We start from the raw sequence: 14,806 nt of genomic DNA, 5'->3' as shown, positions 1-14,806 counted from the left end.
TCCTAAACATACAGCCAAAGAATCCCTTTCTTGAAGTAGACTCTAAGTGAAGTTCCTAGACAGAAAAGCAAGGAAAGTCACATGTTGTTTGTCTCTTTGAAAGGCGACTTCCTTCATTTTATTTAAGCAGTTGACTTAAATTCGGAAAATTATGCCCTAATTTCACTTTGAAATCCAATGACTTTTTTTCTTAGAACTTCTGCTTATTGATGATTACAACCACATTCTGAGGCTGAGGTTGTCTCGTCTCTCAGCCCATGACTGAATCTTTCCCTCTTGAGAGCCTAGGGATAGAATGTGCATAGGTGTGGAAGTTCACAAGGTACATATGAAATAGTCATCACATGACATACACTCAAGAGGAAAGAGATGCATGTCTGCACACAGACTTGTATGATGACTGTTTAAAAGAAAAAGAAAAAAGTAATTTCCATTCTACGTGGATGTCCACGACAACACTAGTTTCTACTACGTAAGTATTTCTGAAGATCAGAGAGTATCAAATGTTCTTACAATAATTCCAAATGTTCCCCTAAATATTTTCAGAATACCAATCAAATTTGTAACTTAACTCAAAAGTATTTTTTATTTTTTTGGTCATGGCATTTAATAGCATTCAAAACCTTCTTCATGCCGTGGCTTTTAGAGTTGGGCTGAGGAGATGGTTTTGTGGATAAAGCTTGTGCTTCCCAAGGATGGGGGCCAGTGCGGACGCTGGCCTGTAGCCCAGCACTTGTGAGGTAGAGGTGGGCTCTGGGGCTTCATGCAGGCAGTCTGGCCGTGGAGAGCAGCCTGACTGGCAATTCCGGGCTCAGTGGGAGACCCTGCCCGACTCAGTAAACAAAGTAGGCAGTGACGGAAGAGGGACAACTGGTATCTGCCTCTGGCATGCACACACCTGTGCACATGTGAATACAAGTGCTCCTATGCATATATGAAAATATGTATATATATATCATATATATATCATACATATGCAGAAGTAAAATAAACATTTTTAAAAATTCATGGAGTCTGTTTGTGTTAAATTTTAGGTGAGATGTGTTTATGTCCAGAACTCTTCCTTACATGTTTGATTTTTTTCCCCCCAGTGTTTGATACTTTTAAAATACAGATAGCGGCTGTATTTACGCTTGCTGGCTTAAATTTTTCCATACTTCACAGGTAGCCCTTTTGTGTGGCAAATTCTGTTTTATTTCACTCAAACATAGAAAATTTGGAGCATCTATACTAATAATTCTGTAGTTGAGTTTTGTTTTTGTTTTCATTTTTTTTCTTTGTTTCTTTTTTTCCCATTTAATAAAACCAGAGTTATAGGTTGTTGTGAGCTTCTTGACATGGGTCTTGGGAAGGGAACTCCCGTCCCCTGGAAGATCAGCAAGTATTCTTCATCACTGAACCTTCTTTCTACCCCCAGCCCCAAATAAACATTTTAATCATTAAAAAATAAAGAAGTACTGATATAGTACTTGAAGACATGGTGCTGGGTTAATAAAACCAATTACAAAAGGCCACACGATTCTGCCTGTATAAAATACCTTAAGCAGGCCAAGCACTGAGAGAAATGAGGGTAGTGGTTGCCAGGGCTGGGCTGTGGGAAGGAGGTCAGAGGGCAGTTGATTGGTCATGGCTGTGGGTTTTCACATTGGCATTGAAGAAGATGTTCTAAAATTGATGGTGGGGGATGGTTACCCACCGTGGACCATACTAAAGCCAAATGAATTGTGGTGTGCCCTAAACAAATGGCGGATGTGCTGTGTGCACAAGTGTGCTATGGCTAGTGTGCACAGGGCTAGATAAGCTAAACCTACATTAAAATTGCTATATTCTCCTTTGTTGGTGGTTGTACTGATACTTGCTTTTCAAGTTCCCTTAAACAATTACTGTTGTAGCTCAGAAAAGAAGTATTAAGAATAATGTAGCTAAAAGTATTTCGCGAAGATGACATTTTTCTTTCTGAGTAATTCCAGATGTAAAAATAAAGTGAGCCCGAGCCAGCACGGGGAAGTACCTGAGGGCCAGAGGGCACAGATTTGCATGGGTGTCTCTGCAGCTGTAACTCCACTGGGATGATTTGAGCTCGTGGGCTTGCCTAATGTGTGGGCTCTTGGAGGAAAGGACTCATTGGGACTTTTGTGGATAACCGCCTCATTGTTTCCCCCATGCCTTACCACGGCCAGCAATGAGCGCGCCCATTAATATTCCCATTTGGGGAAATTTGGGAAAAATTCAACAGAAGTTCAAGCGTTATAATAGTTCGTGACTTAAGAGTTTTGCTAGATTAGCTGCACGTTCATGTTGGGGTGAATCACTAAGCAGCAGAAGGAAGGGAGCAGTGAAACCTTGGTGCACATGAGAGAGGGGGCAGCGCTACATGTGTAGGAAGAAGCAGGGGACACAGCCTGCATCTGTCCAGTTAGCCTGGTGATCAGAACTTTAGTAATGAGATCATGCTGTTACTGCAAGTGTTTGAATTAGCAGTTCAATAAAGCAAGCAGCTTCCCTTCTTCTCCCCATCCAAAGCTGGCCTGACACCCACCATATCCATCAGATGGATGTAGGTGGGTGGGGGATTTCTTGATTCCCCCACCTTGTATGTAATGGGCAGGGGATACAATTGTTCATTCCCAGACTGTTTCAAGGAGCGGCCGCTTGTTTGCCCCAGCTGCCCAGAACCAAAATAAACACACAGAAACTATATTAATTAAATCACTGATTGGCCCATTAGCTCTAACTTCTTATTGGCTAACTCTTACATCTTAATTTAACCCACCTCCATTAATCTATATATTGCCAGGTGGCAGTGGCTTACCGGCAAAGATTTGGCATGTCTGTCTCTGGCGGCTCCATGGTGTCTTCCTGACTCTGTCTTCTTCCTCCCAGCATTCAGTCCAGTCCTCCCCACCTGCCTAAGTTCTGCCCTATCAACAGGCCAAGGCAGTTTCTTTATTCATTAATGGTCATCACAACACACAGAGGGGACTCCCACATCACCAGACCAATTTGATCCCCGCCCAAAGTCTGTTTCCAGAATGCATTCATTGCCCAAGAGGAGAAAAGGACTTATTTAAAGACTATATGGTTTTGTTTTTTGAGACAGGATATCATCTTGTGTAGCTCAAGCTGTCCTGGAACTTAACTACGAGACCCCCCTGCCTCAGCCTCCCCAGTGAGGAATATGACACACCCCTAAGAGCACATTGCATGTGTGAATTAGTGTGTTGCTATAGGGGCTGTAGGGTGAGGATAAGCATGCCTAGGACGCTGTTTCATTTATTGGGGAGGCAGAGCACATGGATGTGGCCACCAGCTTGCCAGCTATGTGCAGGGCATTTCTGCCAGTCTCTGTTAGGTGTGGCCATCGACCATGGAATGGGATGGTAGAAAGCAGCCCTCGGGGGCAGCCTGGCTCTGGTGAGAGCATTTCTCTGTCCTTTCTGGAGGAAGGGTCCCGTGTTTAGTGCCAGGACGGTTGAGAGCATTCTGGCTCACTTTCTGTTGCGTAAGTCTCCACTCTGGCTTCATTTTACAAGAAGAGGTAATGAAGCTGTCCACGGAGGTGAGCGTTTCTCCAGGCAAATGCTAATGAGGCATTGATGCTAATCTCACAGCTCCTGATCCCTGGGGTAAGGATCCCTGTTTGTTGGTGCTGTGTCATTAGTGAACATAAGTATTAGCGATTATCTCTCGTTTTATTATGGTTTGGCAATATTTTTAAAAACATGTTTATCGAGTTTGGTAAGTGCGATTTAGAGAGGTAATCCTTCCTTGTGGGTGGACCTTGAAGACATTAACAGGCCCTTAAGGCAGAATAGTTAGAGTTACTGATACTATTAGCAACCAAGGGTTGCTATAGCAACGTGTGGTTTGATTGCACCACGCAATTGGTGGTACCCTGGGCTAGTGTAAAAGGAGCCCACTAATTTAACAGAAAGTCTCCCGGAGCAATTTAATTAAACCCCAGTAGAATGAGCACTGTATTCTCTGAGAGACCCTGAGGTGTTCTGGCTAGTGCTTCTAAGTTAATGAAAGATGAGCTATGAATCTGAATCTGTACACTTTCACAAAATTTAAAAAGTATCTTTAGGGTGGGGATTTTTATATATCTGAAAGTTATTTTTTAAAGTTAAAAGTAGTTATAATGGAAATCTATCATTTTATTATGGAGGATATGTAGCAGATCTTAAAACTATTTGGAATTTTATTGTCTTACGGTTTTTACCAAGTAGATATTATGTGTTGAGTCTACGCCATGCCTTTTTCCCTCTTTTCTCACCCTCCCTCCCATCCTGTTCGTCTACTTTGCCCCCCCCCGCTTTACTTCCTTCGTTACATATGTACATGCATACATACATGATTTATGTATTTATATAAAGTCTAGGAACCACAAATGAAAGAAATAGATAATATTTGTCTTTCTGAGACTGGCTTCTTCCACTTCATATGATTACCTCCAGTAATGTCCGTTTTTCTACAGCAGTTGTTTTAAGAAATAATAATGATGATGATGATGTCACAGGAGGCTGTACGGGAAAGTGTAGGGATGGAAATGTGCTAAGATCATGGCCATTTGAGGATGGGACTGAGGGAGAAGGCGTAATGAACCCTTTGATGTTGCAAAGGGATAACAGGCCATATCCTGCTTCCCAGGATGCGCTTCAGAATAAAGAAGAACCTGCGTGTATGGAATGCTTTAGGAATACAGTGGTCTGGAGTGGCGTTAAGGGCATAGCCCGTAGCCAGAAGGATGGAGTTATGAGGTCCCCATCCTCTCTGGGGCAGATGTGCTCCTGGAACTTGGTTCTGGCCACTCACTTCTTCGGCACATTGCCGCTATCTTCTCTACTTGAAGTTTTATCATGTCCGTATGAGTTTCCAAGGGGTTTCCCCAGCTACCCCTAGGTTGCAAACACCACGGTAGGCGGTTCGTACCAATTCTATGCATCTGTGAAGTGGGCTGGAAAACTTACTTTAATTGTTTGTGCTTGTTTAACTTTTGGCGCTGAAAGGATACACTCTCAAAGGCAAAACCTGTCTGTTTCGCCTGTATGGTTGTTCTTCACGCAAATGTTACTCTTCTGCCACCCAGAGGCCATATTGGGAAGTGCATGTAAAAGCTGGCATTGATGCTAGCTGTATTGACTACAAGGTCGGGCATCAGTACTATCTCGTCTCTGTTCTCTGTTGAGAAGAGTTGACACAACCGTACAAAATTGAGGTTATTAAGCCGGGCGGTGGTGGCGCACGCCTTTAATCCCAGCACTCGGGAGGCAGAGGCAGGCGAATCCCTGTGAGTTCGAGGCCAGCCTGGTCTACAAGAGCTAGTTCCAGGACAGGCACCAAAAACTACAGAGAAACCCTGTCTCGAAGAATAAAAAAAAAAATAAAAAATAAATAAAAAAATAAATAAAAATTGAGGTTATTATGCTTTCATTTTTATCAAGAAACCAAATAAGCATTATGAGTTTATGATCAATACACAGTTGCCCAATGTCACTGTAGAAGTGCTTGCTTGGTCTAAGATAAATCCAGCTATTCCTTTAAAAAAACATTCATTTTTACCTATGTGTATGTTTGTATGTTGTGTGTGGGTATGCACACATGTATGTGTGGGTGCCAGTAGAGACCAGGAAAGGTTGTCAGATTCCCTGGAGCTGAGCAGTTGTGGGTGCTGAGAACTGAACTTGGGTCCTCTGTAAGCGCAACAGGGGCTCTTGGCACCTGAGCCGTCGTCCCTCCATCCCAGACTCAGTTATTCTTCGGTATTAACAAAAATGTGACCAGTGGAGATGTGGCTGCTCCGTTCTTGCCTCCATCACTTCCTATTCCGTCTTTCCAATCTGTCACCCTTACCACGTGGTTTGTCGCCGTGAGCCATTTGAATGAGGCCTTGCACGTTTTCTATGCAGAAACATAGACTAACCCCCATCCCTGGCAGTGCTAAGAACTTCAATAAATCCACTTGGAGGTTTGAGGTAGAAGGCAACTGAAATTATCAGAGAGACAAAAGGGTAGGGAATGTCCAGTTTCTGAACAGTCTGGGGAAATTCCTGGCATTTCTCTGAGACCACATCAAAAAGGTCCTTGGGGGTTGGGAAGCTGAGATCATAGAAAAGGCCCTCAAGGTCCCCAGGGCTGTATATTCCTTTAAATTCAGGGGGAAAATTTTCAGCTATTTGCCCTTGGTAGGGATGTCAGTACGTACTCTTTCCTACGCCTGCACCCCGTGGCTATGCTGACAGCCTTCACACTTGTTCTGGGAACCTGAGAATTTGGAAAGAAACCCAATCAGTCAAGGAACAGAGAAACATACCACCTCACCTGGGTTTCCTGTTCATCACAGAACATCCTGAACACTGTTTCCAGGAAAAGCTTTGCTGCGAGGGGGACCCCTGGGCCATCTGGGGCATCTAGGGCCAGTCCCGGCTTAGTCAGTCCGGCCAGCTGAGGTCGGTGCTGAGGGCTGGGTGTCGTGTTCCACTTCCAGTGCTGCAGAAGGGACAGCAGGGTTTCTCTGAGAATGAATTAGTCATTTCCCTTTCTCCCGTTGACATCTGTGGAATCCAGGGGAGAGGCGAGTGGGATTTGCTCAGGTGGGTACCAGTCGCATCCTCTGCATCTGGGCTATTGTGTAGGAGCTCCAGGGATGAGCATCCTTCCGCTGCTGCCCCAGGATTTCTAGTGAGAGTTCCCTGCCATATTTACATCTTAGTATACACAAGCAATGCCAGTGTGTGTGTGTGTGTGTGTGTGTTCAGGGGATCAAATGCTTCATTCTTTGATAGGATCGACTGTTAAGTCTAATCTAAAAACCCTGCTAATACCCTATTTATAAGGTGTCATCTACTTTCTTTGTCCCCCCCCCTTTTAACTAAAGCTTTATTCAGCAGTTCTAATGAGAATGATTTCTTTTGCAGAGATTAAGAATGTGGAGTCGGGCAGATCTCCGCCTGAGGAGGATGATGGAAAGGTAAGGACCGATGGTTGTTTAGCCTTGCTGTCTCCCTTCTGTGTTAAAATAGACAGGACAGTTGAGCCAGTGTCCATAGAAGCCCACAAATAGGCAGGAGTGTGCCCCAAATCCAATTTCTTCTATTAGGATCACAATGGGCTACACTTTTATGACCAAACCTTGCTATCTGTCCGAGTTGTCACTGTTATATATACATGATAGTTGACAGCATCCTCCGGAGCACTTTGTACTGGAAGCTTCTCATCCATGGATTTTGCTGACGCTGCTTTACCCGTGGACAGCCTCCAGGTGTGCTTTAGCTGGACACGCATCCTTTCCTTGTTTTTAGCTCTCGGTGCTAATTATAAACACAGGCGGATTTCCTGTTTACGTGTTGTGATGTGGTTTCATTGATGTTTCCCAAGAGCGTCATTCTAGCTCACGAGAAATAGACATTGGATGAAATCCATGAACTGCTTCCCCGTGTCTTTCAGTGTGTCAAAAGCCAGGTGGATGGGCTGGATGAACACGAAGACCAGGAGCGCCTAGATTTGGGTATGTTGCAAATGCTGCACTCCCTGCAGCCGGGGGCGGGGTACCGTGAACTGGACGAGTGGTGAACGGAAAGAAACGCGTTGTAGTATGAAATTTTCTTCCCTGGCAACCTGGCTTACTTCTTTCGGACCACCCAGGTCAGTTTTCTTTAGCGCTGCAGTCATCGCTCCACAACTTCTGTTTACAATCTAAAATGCACAGGAAGAACTCAAAACATTTCCCGAGGGGCTTCATTTGCTCGGCCAAACTCTGACATGGTGGTTGTCATGGTTACCTCGTTATCACAATGGAGTGGGCACTGGGACCTCCATTTCGGGGAGGCCCCCAAGCCCATGCAGTGGAAGTACAGGACTAGACTTGGGGTGTATTCTGCCTGTTTCACAGTGCTGATCAGTGTGTTCCGACAGACCTAACCCTCTGTGGTCTACCCCCAACTCCCAGGCCTCAGGAGAAGACCAGATGCTGTGGTGGAGGTGTGGTCCCCTTAAGTGGGGGAGGGAATAAAAGTGGTACTTTCCGTGGACCTGGACATTCTCATCTACTCCCAGGTGTTCTAGTCTCTGTTCCCTGGGCTCCTCCCAGGTCTCCCCTCCAGGTGTTTTCTACGTCTTCGAGGCTAGCTGGGATCACTGGCATATCTGTGGACTCATTTAGAGGCAAATGGAGTAGAATGAAGTTGTCCGGGTAGGAGGATGTGGGTCAGGCTACCCGGGATGTGCATGAGGCTTCTTCTGGCGCGGTGCAGTTGGGGCACGGTGCAGTTGGGGCACCTTGCACACCCGGAGAACGCATGAGAGCAGAGCTGTCTGGAGTTGGCCCCGCCTGAGGAGGTTGGGGCCCAGGCCAATGCCCAGGCTAGTGAGGGTTGAGAGTGAATTGAGCAAGCGCAAAGGTGGTTGGCTTAAGGAGGCACCGTGAGGGGTTCCTGGAGGTTCTGGTTGTGCTTGGCATCCTTGGTAGGCACGTGTCAGAGCTGTTACCACAGTTGGGAAATCCCGTAGCCTAGAGGAGGCCAGGAGGAAGGGCCTACAGTGTCGGTTGAGCCTGCTGCTCTGGGCTTGGCCCTTATCCAGCGGTGTGGTTTGCTGGATGTCCCTGCCCGAGGTGCTGCGAACTTGGAACAGAAGCTTCGTTGTGCATTGGGCAGCGTGCACACATCTGTGAGAATAGTAATTTACTTCCAGAGCCCAAAACAGAGGAAGAGGAAGGAGAAAAAAAACCACACACACACAAGCAAGCATCATGAAATGGATGACCGGTGCGGGCCACAGAGCTGGGAGCGGGGCTGGTATTCACACATCCAGGATGTCTCATCTACGGATTGCATCACATCCCCGGGAATGTCAGCTTTGAAGAATGTTTACTCAGACAAATTGCGGGGGGAGGAGGAGTTGGCTGTCAAAAGTATTAAATAGTCGGATTATTTTTAATTTGGGGCTCTAAAAATTCTCCCCAGTCTCTCGCTGGCGCACTTGTTGGGTGAGAAGATTTCTGCTTTGTAAACTGCGGTAGCTCTGCCTAAACTGAGTGCTTGGTCAGTGATGTCATTGCCTCTGAAGAGAACATTAGGAAGGCCGGGAGAAAGACAGAGAGAGAGACAGAGACAGACAGACAGACAGAGACAGACACAGAGAGAGAGACAGAAAGACAGACAGAGACAGACAGAGAGAGGCAGAGAGAGAGAGACACACACAGAGAGAGGGAGAAACAGAGACAGAGAGACAGAGACAGACAGACAGACAGAGACAGAGAGAGAGACCAAAACACACACACACACACACAGAGAGAGAGACAGAGACAGAGAGAGAGAGCGAGAGAGAGAGAGAGAGAGGGAGAGACAGACAGACAGACAGACACACACAGAGACACGGCGGGGGGGAGGAGGGGGAGAGATACTTACATCTAGTCATTTATGAAAAGGGCCATGGCCATGTCTCTCTGAATCTGGCAGATTGTTGTTTATTTAAGCTTTTGAATGAAGAAGGGGGAAAAACCCTCCTAATTTTATGTAAGAAATAGGAAGAGACTTTTAAAAAAAAACCCAGAGACAGAGAAGAGGGCACCAAGCAGTGAGCAATAGGCAGATGTGAGCCAGGGGCAGGAAGGGGAAACCTCCTCTCCTCCCAGAGGCCACTTGGAAACCCTTGTCTTCTGTGTGTGCTGGTGCTCCGTCCAGACTCCTAGGGGCTGCTGGGAAAGCGTGGGAGAGAAGTGCGCAGTCTCCGCTGTATTGTATTGTTTTCAGGTGTGAAGTACAAAGGGCGTGTCGGCTTGTAAACCGTATCAGTGTTGCTCTGGGAGAGGCTTCTGTGTGATGCTTGTGTCCGGGACTGTGCTATCCAGAACAGCTGGCAGAAGCCACTCGTGTCTGATGAGCGTCGGCCGTGTGAGCAGTGGGTCCGAGGAGGTGCAGGCTGAATTCGATTTGATTTTCTCCTATTGGACAGGTCAGGCTAGAGGAAGTTTCTCATGACTCCCCTTACCGCACTGGGATCACACTGGCTATTTGTTCATTCTGCAGCGATGACTGTCATTATAGGAATTAATGGGTACAAAATAGCTGGTAAACTCATCCAGTGCCCCAGACCTGTCAGAGTGAGCAGTTGACATCACTGTTGGGAAGATGACATTGATGTGAAGTCCAAAGCCTTGTTCTCCATGGACACCATGGCAAACATGTCCAGCCTTGTCATCTGTCACACAGTCGAGTCATGGAAAGAAACCCTGAAAAAAGCTGCTATGTTTTAAGTAAGCTTATGATTTCATGTTGGGCTGCATTCGTAGTTAGCCTCAGACTTCTGCAGGATAAGGGTTTTACTCAAAGAGAGAATCATCCTGCAAAGGGCTGGGGTTGATTCTGCAGCCTTTACAAGGAGACAGTGGGATTCCTTCACTTGGAGAAGTGGGAGAAAGGAGGCAGGGCAAAGCCTTTGGAGGCAATGGAAGGAAAGGAGCTAGCTGGGATGGCACGGCCAGCGCTGGAGGCGAGGTAGAGAAGAATACATGCTTTAGGTCGAGATGAAGAAATGGAGTCAAACCCATAAGCAGAGTGGGGTCAAGACTGGGCCGGGGGGCTGGGAAGGAGGGGATGTCTGCTGGATACGGGTTCAGTCTGTGGGACCTGCAGCAGGAGGGTGAGCTGCAATCCCTGCCATAAGGATACACGAGCCACACAGAATCAGCCAAGCAACAGGCTGCCTGGTCAGTTGCTGTTTGGCAAACTCCTGCCAAAGAAGTTCACCCTGGGTAGCTTTGTTTGGAAATGGAGAGATCCAGCTGAAAGGTGAGTTCCTTTCTCAGGACTGCAAAGCCTCAGTCCCAGTGTCTAAGATGACATACAAAAGCTTCTGAGAAGTGATGGCCCTGCTCTGTCAGTGAGGAATGTTCCAGAGCATGAACGAGGTTGTATGGATCACACACCTGATGTCTTGACGCAAGGTTTATCTAATTATTCTAAATAATAAAAAGTTGGGTGTCAGATTAGGGTAAGAACCTGAATGGACAGAGAAGCAGCAGAGAAGCCACCAGTGACCTCCTACCTCTTCCACTCCTCTTTCTACTCTGAAATGGTTGAGCTCCTCTTTCAGCTCCGCCTCACTACTTCTGTGTCTATCTGTCCTCAGTCATCCAAAACCTCTATGGTTAATTTTGGTCAGCTAGTGGCTAGCTCCGCCCCCTGACTCAAGTAAGCTTTATTGTCAGAAAAGGATCAAAATATCACACAACACCTGACCAATGCTTTTCTACTGGCTTAGTGGCTACACATGAATCTACTGATAATTTAATAACGGCCTCTCAGTCAGCATCCTGCCAGTCACTCAGGCCTGGAGAGACTTCTGGTCCCTCAATCCTGGCTCGGCCATGGCCACCAAATGTAGATTAACTACATCTCTATTGTTCTATTTACCAGCAAAGACTCAGAAGTCAGATGTGGGGGTGAAAACCTGCTAGATCGGAGAGGCTGAGGAGCAACCTGTTGACCTTCCTTTTTGGTTGAGACCCAGCAAAAGACACATCTTTCCAGTCGTCCCAAACTAAAAAGACTGCAAAACTCCAAGTCCCCTCCTTAAATCTTCCTGGACATCTCTCTATCTGTGTTCCTGGCTCCTCCAGACTCTCTATGGCTAATTTTAGTCAGCCAGCTGCGGGCTCCACCCCTTGAACCGAGATTGATTTTTATTTAATGAATGAAAACACAAACTCGGGGTTCAGAGTGTGATAGAATACCCCGCCACGCCTGACACTTATCCTGAAACTAAGCTTTCTGCAGGACTGTATCACCCATGCTTTTTGCCAGATTAAAGATTGCATGAACGCATTTGGACAGTCATTGGATTCAAGATGTACGAACACTACAGCTGCGTGTCATGTAGCCTTTGGCATGGAAAAAAATGTGAGGGACTGGTGAAACTGAGAGGCAGTCCAAGGGCACGGGAGCATGTCTCAACTTTTCCTGGGGGGGGGCGGGCGGTGCTGGTGGCGAGAGAGGGAGAACATCATGGGGTGAGGGTGGGGTGGTGATGGAATTGGCTGGCGTTCATCTTGGGAAGTTTCAATACTGTGAAGCTCTGGCATGAGACCGTCTCTTATCTGCTGCTGCAGATCTGCCTGGCAGAGAGTGGGCTTGGCAAAGTGCAGAGATTCTAAACAGCATCTTGGTAAATAAGATTTTGGGAAGGGGTTGGGGAGATGGTTCAGGGGTTAAGACTACTTGCTACTCCTGTGTAGTCCAGGAGTTTGATTCCCAGCACTCACAGTAGTTACAGTTCCAGGGGTTCAGTGCCCTCTTCTGGCCTCTTTGGGCACTGCATTAATTCACTGAACAGTTCACAAATGCACATTCAGGCAAAACATTTATACACATGAGTTAAAAATAAAGCTTTAAAAAGCTTTTGGGGAGGGGGCTGGAGAGATGGCTCAGCGGTTAAGAGCATTGCCTGCTCTTCCAAAGGTCCTGAGTTCAATTCCTAGCAACCACATGGTGACTCACAACCATCTGTAATTAGGCCTGGTGCCCTCCTCAGGCATGCACATAGATAGAATATTGTATACATAATAAATAAATAAATATTTTTTTAAAAAAGCTTTTGGGAAAAATTAGTCTTTTATAGCTAGAGAAGATACCAATACTTGTTGACAGAAGTTTCCTGTCTCAGAGCTGGTCGGTCCCAGATACCCAGCAGCTGCTTCCCAAATTACCACACAGAGACTTAATATTATTTATAAATGCTCCACCAATACCTCAGGCTTATAATTAACTAGCTCTTACATTTTAAGTTAACCCATATCCCTTATTTATGCTCTGCCAGGTGGTGGTATCTTTTCTCGATCAGGCATGCCCATCTTGCTCTCTCCATGTCTGGCCAGTGTCTCCTGACTCCACCCTTCTCCTTCCCATCATCCTTAGTCTGGCTGCCCCACCTATACTTTCTGCCTGGCTACTGGCCAGTCAGCATTTTATTAAACCAATTTGTGTGGCAAATCTTTGCAGTGTATAAGAGGATTATCCCACAGCAAATGGTTGTGGAAAAAATGAAAAGATGGTTGCTACTGAATTTGGGTCTCTCTCCTCCCTGTACTTTTCAACAGAGTGGTAATCAGGCAAGCAATGTAATTTCATCCTTCATTAGTCATTACACCCCATGAGTAACTTCTGTCTAAGAAAGTAACCAAAAGGTTGCTGTACATACTTTTCACAGAGAGCTTGAAAACTTTTGCAAGAAAAAAAAGAAAATGGCTATGCATTGTAGTTGTTATAAGTTACGTGACCAGTTCATGCTGGAGCTCAAATTGCAAATATTTTTAAAAAAATTTGAGTCATATTTTCATTTTTTTACAGTTTTAATGTTTTCATTATCTTAAAATATTTGTTGTATGTGCATGTGTCTTTTGCCTGCATGTATGTCAGCGAATGCACTCAGTGCCCATGTGTGTGCCTGATGCCCTCAGAGGCCAGAAGAGGGTATCAGATCTCCTTGAACCGGAGTGACAGATGGTTGTGACCTGAGATATGGGTGCTGAACTCAAATTCAGATCATCTGGAAGAGCAGCCAGTGCTTAGTTAATTGCTAGGCTATCTCTCTGACCCCTATTTTTTTTTAGTTTTTAAATAATAGTTTAATTCATTGAACGTGTCATACACTTATACAATGCATATTGATCAACATTACCTTTGGGTCATTTTTGTTGTTTTGTGTAACATGAGGGTCTGTTTGTTGGGGTTTTCTGTCCTGCCTGGTTCCCATAGCCAGCAAGTCCCAAAGAAAATTACACAGAGAGTCTGCATTACTTATAAACTGATTGGTCCATTAGCTCAGGCTTCTTATTAGCTCTTGTAGCTCATATTAACCCATTGTTCTTATCTATGTTAGCCACATGGCTCAGTACCTTTCTTAGTGGGAGCAGCTCACATCCTGCTTCTTCAGTGATCTGGGCTGGAATGGGAGGAATGGGCTTCCTCCTTCCTAGAATTCTCCTGTTCTCATTGCCCCGCCTCTACTTCCTGTCTGGTTGACCCGCCTATACTTCCTTCCTGGCCTATCAGCATTTATTAAAAACATGATTGACAGAATACAGACAATTCTCCTGCACCAGTTTTGGACTTTTTCAGATAGGGGCTCATGGAATCCAGGCTGACCTCAAACTCACCAAATACCTGAGGATAACCAGAACTCCTGATTTCCCTGCCTCCATCTCCCAAGTGCTGGGATTAAACTCTGTAGCACTGGCTACAGTTTTGAGTCATTTCATTTCAATTATTATTACATATAATATGAGTAGAGGAAAATTTCCGGTAGGACAGGGAGGATAGACACCAGGGTAGATGAACTGATGTGGCTGTAGACAGAAACCCAACTTTATAAACAAACAGAACTGTAAAAGCCCAGCCAAAGACCATTTGAAAAGAGAAAGAAGCAGAAACAGAGACAAACTGGGAGTTCTGAGACTGGGCTTTCTCAACCCTCTGTAAGACACAGATCTTCCAAGCCTCTGCTGGAAGGTTCAGTGGGAGTATCAGTGGAGGGAGACTGGAGGAAATGGGTGATCTGATGGAACAGCACCCCTAAAGCAGGCAGAAAGCAAAAGTGTACGTGGAATACGCTGTGGAGGACTCTGTTTTGGGTGTCTAGTAAAGATCTTCGTCCTGGAGTCTAGTGGTGATGTGGAGAGTGCTGTCAGTGGTGTTGCCCCCCAACAACTACTGGAACTAGTTAAGTGGCCTTCCATATCTACTTATAGTAACGTGAACGTTTGAAAGTGGTTACTGAGCTACAAATACTCATAAAACAGCTCATTTAA

At 45.7% G+C, this 14,806-nt stretch overlaps 1 protein-coding gene across 4 annotated transcripts in view; it reads left to right on the top strand.

Annotated features, from left to right (window-relative positions):
- Positions 1-14,806, top strand: part of Arhgef28 (Rho guanine nucleotide exchange factor 28) — a 291,631-nt gene that overhangs the window by 148,853 nt on the left and 127,972 nt on the right. For all 4 annotated transcript variants that reach the window (XM_087896810.1, XM_087896812.1, XM_087896811.1 and 1 more), the window contains 2 exons: positions 6,918-6,970; positions 7,447-7,507. In XM_087896810.1, the coding sequence (XP_087752936.1) occupies positions 6,918-6,970; positions 7,447-7,507 (114 nt within the window). The remainder of the gene's footprint in view (positions 1-6,917; positions 6,971-7,446; positions 7,508-14,806) is intronic.

Source organism: Myodes glareolus, chromosome 15 (assembly GCF_982192425.1).
Source record: "Myodes glareolus chromosome 15, mMyoGla1.1, whole genome shotgun sequence".
Lineage (NCBI taxonomy): Eukaryota > Metazoa > Chordata > Mammalia > Rodentia > Cricetidae > Myodes > Myodes glareolus.
Note: the sequence above shows the minus strand (reverse complement) of the source record. Positions and strands in the feature narration are given on the sequence as shown.